This window comes from Elephas maximus, chromosome 3 (assembly GCF_024166365.1).
Source record: "Elephas maximus indicus isolate mEleMax1 chromosome 3, mEleMax1 primary haplotype, whole genome shotgun sequence".
Lineage (NCBI taxonomy): Eukaryota > Metazoa > Chordata > Mammalia > Proboscidea > Elephantidae > Elephas > Elephas maximus.
In genome coordinates, this window is record NC_064821.1 from 59,673,575 (window position 1) to 59,681,633 (window position 8,059).

Here is an 8,059-nt window from a genome sequence, read left to right on the forward strand (position 1 = left end):
AACGAATAAAAAAGACTGAAGAAGAATTGATGCCTTTGAGTTATGCTGTTGGTGAAGAATATTGACTGTAGCAGACTTTCAGAAGAATGAAGAAGCCTTCCTGGAAGAAGTACATCCAGAATGTTCCTTGGTGGCTAGGATGGTGAGAATTTGTCTCACATACCTTGGGCGTGTTATCAGCAGGGAGCAGTCCCTGGTGAAGGACATCATGCTTGGTAAAGTAGAGGGTCAGGGAAAAAGAAGAAGCACCTCAACAAGATGGATTGACACAGTGGCTCCAACGGTGAGCTTGAACATAACAATGATTCTGAGGATGGTGAGGGGTAGATCTACTCGGTCCTATAGTGTCTCTATGATGGAAATGGAATCGACTTCACAGCAATGGGTTTAAATTCATAATACCTGCCACATAATGCGTGTGTATGCTATGTGCAACTCTCAACAGTTATTATCTTTGTGGCACATGGACACACACAGGGAGATATTTGCACATGGAAAGGTGCACACATGTAGTTATATAAGCTCGTGCACACAGTGAGTGCACCCTCATGACATAGCATCCCTTTCTGTACCAGCCAATGTTAGGCCTGAGTGGGCACCCGTAGCTATGAGCGGGGATGAGGAGATGCAACTATACTGGAATGCTTGGGGCTCAGACTCTCAATGTCCCTGCAGGGGATGAACACGCATGCACACATTTGCACATCCTCACATTAACATGTGCCTAGATGTCAGGAGGGATCAGTCCCTGGGGAAGGATATCATGCTTGGCACAGTACAGGGTCAGCGGAAAAGAGGAAGACCCTCAACCAGGATTGACACAGGGACTGCAAAAATGAGCTCAAGCATAACTACGGTTGTAAGGATGGCTCAGGACCGGGCAGTGTTTTTTTCTGTTGTGCATAGGGTCACTATGTGTCGGAAATGACTCAACAGCACCTAACAACAACAGCAACAAGATGTGTGCACAGCTGGCCTATATCTGCCATGTGCACATGGGGATGCCTGGTTTAAGGCTGACACATCTTCTTGTTAGGTTCTGTGAAGTCTGAGTTGGCTCTGACTCATAGCGGCCCTATGTACAACAGAACCAAACACTGCTAGGTGTTGTGAGCACTTGTGCATATTCCCACAAATGTGTGCATACAGTTTGCCAATGAAATGCTTTATTCAGAAGAGACTCCCAGGACTGTAGATGCTCCAGCTAAGCAGGAAGTTGGACTAGGAGGAAATCAGAGAAGCTACCATCAGAGAAATCTCCTGCTGACTGAGGAAGGAGAAGGAAGGGGCCAGGCATAAATCAGCCAGGCTTTGGCTTCTCATTCTGGGCAAGGATAGAAGAGGAGCCCCCGGCTTGTCTCTAGGATGGGAGAGAGGTATTTTCTTCATTCCCAGGGGACTTGGCCAGGGCAGGGAGTGGTGGTGTTAGAGAAGGAAACTCAGCATTGGGTGGTGAGGCTCTGGGGAAAGAGGCAGCTTTCAGCAGCTGGGGGTCTTCCCACTGCACTGCCCATTGGAGTAGTACTGGAACTTTTTATTATACGTCTTCTGGTTTCTCGCCAAACAGTAGGCAGCATTTCTATCACATTGACACAGCTGGCTCTTGCAGGAGTCCTGTTTTGCTGAAATCACAAGAAAATAGACATGGGACAGGGGTTTAATACTTTATGACTTCTTCTGGGAACCCCGGGGGAGAAGACACAGTCCTTGATCTCCAGAAGTTCCTAGATGGAGACAAGCAACTATGTTCAGATATTTCTGATTAATGGAGACAGGATTCCTGCCCTCAGGAAGATAGTTTCCAGTCTGATGGAGACACACAGCATCCAAACATGGGAAGACTCTTTTATATGCCTTCCTAACTACCACTGTTTTCTCCTTCTTGCTAACAGATTTGTCCAGTGGGCCAACTGCCCAGCCCCTGAGAATGGCTCCTGATTGATGTAAGCCAGCCAGTTTGCAGTGATTGATCTCTGGCTAACATGTGACCCCATTCTGGCCAATGAGTCACAGGAGAAGCTGCTGAGAACTTCTGGGAAGGATTATTTTCCTCCCTCAAAAGGGACGTGTACAATGGGAAAGCCTCTTTTGGAGTGTGAGGCCATGATGCTTGGAGCTGCAGCTTGTGTCTTGACACCACGAGTTAGGTACTGCCAACATGGCAGAGCAGTATCTAACAATATTGACAATATGGTTGAGAAGCTGCCCCAGCCTGGCATTGCTCTCTTCCAGACTTCTTGTTATGCAAGACTCATACAACCCCACTATCCTGATGCTTGCAACTCAAAGCCTTCTGAAGATACATGATCCTATGGAGAGGTCATAATGGGCAAGATGATCCTAAAGCACTTCTGATTCTAAAGAACTCAGGGTGTTGAGTGAGAGTCCATGATTTTTAAAAATCCTGCTCATGGATCTGCTGTCTGAGGACATTGAGCAAAGCCTTCTAGCCACCAGCTCATCCTTCTCTTCCCCTTCAGAGCAAAACTTTCTCCAAAAAATTTTCTGTACTTACTCTCTCTACTTCTTCATTTCCATTTATACCCCAACCCACTCCAGTCTGGCTTTGCCCTCACCACTTCATGGGGACAGCTCTCACTGAGCTCTTCCTGACCTTCCTGCCTCTAAATCCAAAGGATTCTTGACAATCCTTACCTTGGCAAACCCCTCTGTTAACCTGGCTCTTGTTAATCTTCTCCTCCTTTCTTGCAACCATCTTCTTACCAACTTTTTTGATTCTCCTTTGTCAGCTGTCCTCCTCCCTCTCTGATTATTCCTGCTCTATCTCCGTTCTGGGCCCTTCAGCATTAAACGGGTGATCATGTCCAGTTCTGCTGCTGGCTCCTGATTTTATGTGTCCAGTGCAGACCCTTCCCCTGAGCTGCAAGTTCACACATCCAGCTGCCTGCTGGTCATCTCCTGGGTGTTCCAAGTCCCCTTCAACTCAATGTGTCCCAAACAAAACTCCTCCTCCTTCACCCCATGCCCCTGCCCAAGCCCTCTTCTTGTGGTCTTTATCTCAGTTGTGGTACTACCATCCATACAGTCACATGCCCACTTAACACCTTCCTATTCTAACCCCCTACCCAGTCAGTCACCAAACTCAGATAATTCTACCTCTCAAACGCATCTTAATTTCATTGTGCAACCCTTTCCATTTTGACCACCATTGTTTTATGTCAAAATCCTAGTATCTCTTGTCTGGATTCCGGTAATAGCCTTCTCACAGGTTCCCCTTCCATCCTGTCTCCATCCACCCTGCAGCCACAGTGAGTTCCTAGAAATGCAAATCTCATGTCACTCCTTTGCTAATACCTCCTTCTTGCTTTAAGATGGAATCTTGGTGGTGCAATGGTTAAGTGCTTGGCTGCTAACTGAAAGGTTGGTGATTCGAACTCACCCAGTGGCTGCATGGGAGAAAAAACCTGGCAATCTGCTCTCGTAAAGATTACAGCCTAGAAAACACTATTGGGAAATTCTACTCTCTCACCTGGGGTTGCTATGAGTTGAAAATCAAGTTGATGGCACCAAAAAAGAACAACAGTTGCTTTAGGATAAAATCTAAATGGAACATGGCCATGAAGGCCTTACTTGATCTGTTGTTCTTGTTGTTAGCTGTCATTGAGTTGGACCTGAACTCATGGGAATCCCATGCACAAATGAATGAAACACTGCTTGGTCCTGTGTCAACCCCATGATTGGTCGTGGATCAGATTCTTGTGATCCACAGAGTTTTCATTGGCTGATTTTCAGAAGTAGATCACCAGACCTTTCTTCCTAGTCCATCTTACTCTGGGAAGTACACTGAAAGCTGTTCAGCATCACAGCAACATGTAAGCCTTCACCAACAGATGGGTGGTGGCTGTGCATGTGGTGTATTGGCCAGGAATCAAACCTGCATGGAAGGTGAGAATGCTACTATTGAACCACCTTTGCTCCTAATTGTCTTGATCTAGCCCCTTCCTATCTCTCCAGCATTGCCTCTCACCACTCCCCCACATGGTTCTGTTCAGCAACACAGAATTGCTTGCAGTTCCCCTGAGTTCCCCTGAGCACACTCCAGGTTTTGACTATGTTGTTGCCTCTTCCTGCCCTGCTCATCCACCTTGGCTATCCCTGTACAGTGTTTATGACTCAGCCTAGAGGCCACCACTTTCAGGAACCTCCCTGGAACTTCACGCTGTGTTAAGGGCTCCTTCTTTTTGTTTATTTCCTATTGGAGTCTTTACCATATTGGGCTTTCATTTTCTTTACCTCTCACTCAACTATGAGCCTTTGAGGCAGGGACAATATCCCTCTATATTTCTACATCTGGTGTCCAGCCCAGTACTCAGCACAGTGGACACTGAATAAGGAAACCGTGTGGGGTCGTAGAACTGTGTCTTACCACAGACAATTTGGCTTCCACTCTTGGTGAACTTGTAATTCAGGAATTTGGTGCCACACCTACGTTTCTCCAGACGTTTATAGCAGCAGTCGTGTTCAGCGCAGCACCTGTGATGAGCATGTCCCATTGGGGTCACTTTCCCATGGCTCAAAGGAGCTAGCCTCCCCTGGCTCTCCCCTCCTTGACCCTGGAGAGACATGGTGACTCTGGAGCCTAGAGCAGAGTTTCCACCCTGCTGGCTGTGTTTCCAGCCTCGACTCCCTGGGGTTATGTGGCAGAAGTGAGCAGAGGGGAGAGAGATGAAGAGCGGCCTCACCGATCTGTCGCATCCTTGGGGGATCCTTTGCCACCAACACCACAGTGGCAACCATAGAAACCATAGCTGGATGTAGCTTCCTTTCCTGTTACCAACCGGATCATTTTTCGGAAATCCAGTAAACTCCCCTGGACTTGCAGCAGGCCTGGAAGGAAACTGGTTGCTGTTGGGGACTGGGCCCTGTGTCCTGCCTGCCTGCCCCTCTCTTCACTCCCTTTCTCCACCCTGCTGGTCTCTATCCCTGTCCCCCTTGGAGAGGCCTTGCTGCCATGAGAAGGAAAACTGGGAGATGGGGTTGCTTCTTGCCCTGGCCTGTCCCCCTTAGGGTCAAGATCAGGGTCAGCTCTTACCCAAGGCCATGATTACTACCAACAGCAGGAGGGTCTTCATGCTGAGAGTTCCGTGAGGGAGAAGTGCAGGTGGGTTTTTCTAGATTTCTCTCCCAGGTGGTCCCCAGATTCTTTCTTTGGCCCTGTGCTCTCCTACTCACATTCACCAACCCTGGAGATTGGGTTTTGCAAAGGAGCACACAGAAGGGTGACACCCTTCATCACACACAAGGTGTACAGGAGAGCTCTCCAGTGATGCATGCAGACACGCACGCACTCCTGACTTCCGAACTCCGTTGAGCAGTTTCATGCACACAAGCCCTCAGAGCCAGCTAGATCCCACATAATACACTAATGAAATGCCCACAATCCTCTTCAAATGGAGAGTTCCTGGGAGGTTGGGACCAGGTTCTTCCCAACGACAGGGAATTTCCCAAGGTCAAAGCTGTGTCTGCCCCGTTAGACACATGTTGCATGTCCCCACACTGAACTCAAGGCTTGGTAATTCCATCCAGGGAGTCTGATCCCAATATTTTTCTCCAGTACCCTCTCTTTGCAAGACTTTCTAATCCCTTACACACAGACACGTACACAGACACATGCTCTCTCTCTCACACACACACACATACACACTCACTCTTTTGCACTCAAACACTTGTGCAAGCATCCTTCCATACAACACACTCACAGACCCACACAACACCCCTGTGTAATATACCCTCTTGTACACAACAAACCCTGCACACACATTCATGTGCACTTACATGTCCATCTATGCATGCATGCACACATATGCGCCCAGATACACAACACAGTTACTCTCTGAGTCAGCGAGTGGGCATTAATTTCTGGGTACTTACCTCTCACAGGATGTCAGAGCCCATACCTCCAAGTGACTGTCATGTCTATTCCAAACTCCAGCTCTCCTTAAATAGCTACTTCCTCTGGGAGGCTGGGAGTGGTGAGGGGTGGGAATGAGGGCAGGGTCAGTAGGTGGACTCACAGTTTGGCACATTTATGCTCCTGGTAAATCCCCACCCTTTCCCCTCATCAGCTGGCAGGACAGAACTGAGGATGGAAAAAACTTATGTGTCATTGGACAGGTACCAGAATAAATTTTAAGAGATTTTGAAGTGTTTACCATGGATTTAGCTCCTGACTGAGTAAATTTCCCAAACTGGCTCTGGGTATGACCATCAATCACCTGCCTGCACCCACCTTCTAGGGTGAGCAGGGACTGTCAACTGTTTCAGGCTGGAGACTCATTGCAGAGACAGTGGTGCCATTGACTGAGGGGAGGTGGCTGTTTTCTTCTGCTAAATGTGGCTTCTGGGACTAAGAGAGAGGGCATGCATTCATTCATTCACAGCAAGCACAACCTACATCTCTACAAACTTCCGGGCCCTGTGCAAGCCCTTTGGGAAGGGATAACGATTAGACCCGAGTCCTGCTGGTGTACCATCTTCATGATCGTTAATATGTTTGAGTCCATTGTTTTGGCTAATGTGTCAATCCATCTAATTGAGGGTTTCCTTTGTTTTCACTGAGCCTCTACTTTATCAAATGATGTCCTTTTCCAGCGATTGGTTTTTCCAATGATGTCTCCAAAGTACGTTTGTCATACTGTGGTGGCTTATGTGTTGTTTTAATGCTGGGAGCATTAAGATGACACCATTATTTCAAATACCAGCCTGGTCACCCGTGAGGGACAAGTTTCAGCAGGGCTTCCAGACTAGGAAGAAAGGCCTGGAGATCTGATTATAAAGATCAGCCAGTGAAAACCCCATTAGATTTTCTTAGATTTCTCAGCAAGCTCCCAGGCTAGAAGGCTAACAACTGCAATTTCTGGTCTCATTTGTAGCTAGTTTTCTGGACTAGATTTAAGTTCTGTAAATAAGATACAGCTGTATGAGACTCGAATTCAGAACTAATTTAAGTGGGAAAGGATCAGGGTATAAGGCATCCATTTTGCTGGTTCAGTTTGTAGCAGAGAAGTTGTGACTCAAGAGCAGAGGCTCAAGCAGCACCAGCTTCTTCTCCTTTTTTAAACATAATTTACTTAATTTTTATTGTTACTGTTGTTGAGAATAAACCCATTGCTGTTGAGTCAATTCTGACACATAGCAACCCTGTAGGATAGAGTAGAACTACTCCATATGATTTCCAAGGATGTAATCTTTTTTTTAGATATGGTAATCACTTGTTTTACTGTGCTTTCGATGACGGTTTACAGAGAAAATTATTTCTCATTAAATAATTAATATAGCATTTTTTTGTGAGATTGGTTGCCAACCCAGTGATATGTCAACATTCTCCGCTTCTCAACCTTGGGTTCCCCATTTCCATTCCTCCAACTTTCCTATCCCCTCCTCCGTTCTCACCCTTGCCACCGGGCTGGTGTGACCATTTGGTCTTGTATGTTATTGTTTTTTTATGGGCTTATCTAATCCAGGGCTGTAATCTTTACAGGAACAGATTGCCACGTCTTTCTCCCATGAAGCTGCTGGTGGGTTTAGACCACTGACCTTTGAGTTAGCAGCCAAGTTTTTAACCACTGTGCAACCAGGGCTCCTTCTGTTGAGCATGTACACAGCCCAATATACACCGCCAAATATACACCAATTCAATAATTTCAGTGACATTCAACAATTTCAATGAATAATTGGGTGGCATTGATTGATTACATTCTTCAAGCTGTGCAACCATTCTCACCCTCCGATTCTGAATTTGTTTCTCCCTCATTAATATAAACTCATTGGGTTCTAAGGTTCCTAGCTAATCTTTTGAGTTGTTGTTGTCAGTTTGATCTTATATAAATCTTACAAGAGAATAATGCTCAAGACAGACATTCTTACTAATTAAGCTAAGCTGTTGTTTAGTTTAAGGAAGACTTCAGGGGATATTTTTGGTTCAAGGTTGAAAGATTATTTCAGGGCACTATTTTTTGGCTTCTGCCAGGCTCCATGGGTCCAGAAAGTCTGGAGTCTATAAGAATTTGACATTATGCTCTGCATTTCTCCCTTTTGA

General features: G+C 46.4%; 1 protein-coding gene across 1 annotated transcript; it reads right to left on the reverse strand.

The window, feature by feature from the left end:
• Positions 1-1,479: 1,479 nt before the first annotated feature.
• On the reverse strand, positions 1,480-5,093 carry LOC126072655 (phospholipase A2, membrane associated-like). The gene is made up of 4 exons (XM_049878144.1): positions 5,054-5,093; positions 4,704-4,848; positions 4,388-4,494; positions 1,480-1,622 (listed from the first exon to the last, which is right to left on the reverse strand). Exons 1-4 carry the CDS (start codon positions 5,091-5,093, stop codon positions 1,480-1,482), a joined length of 435 nt encoding a protein of 144 aa, XP_049734101.1.
• Positions 5,094-8,059: the final 2,966 nt, after the last annotated feature.

What these genes read in the sequence shown, in the direction of transcription:
- LOC126072655 (XM_049878144.1), bottom strand. Translation starts at nt 5,093, where the DNA reads ATGAAGACCCTCCTGCTGTTGGTAGTAATCATGGCCTTGG. An exon ending in GGTAGTAATCATGGCCTTGG is followed by an intron (nt 4,849 to 5,053) that starts GTAAGAGCTGAC and finishes GTTTCCTTCCAG; the next exon opens with GCCTGCTGCAAGTCCAGGGG. An exon ending in CCCAAGGATGCGACAGATCG is followed by an intron (nt 4,495 to 4,703) that starts GTGAGGCCGCTC and finishes TGCTCATCACAG; the next exon opens with GTGCTGCGCTGAACACGACT.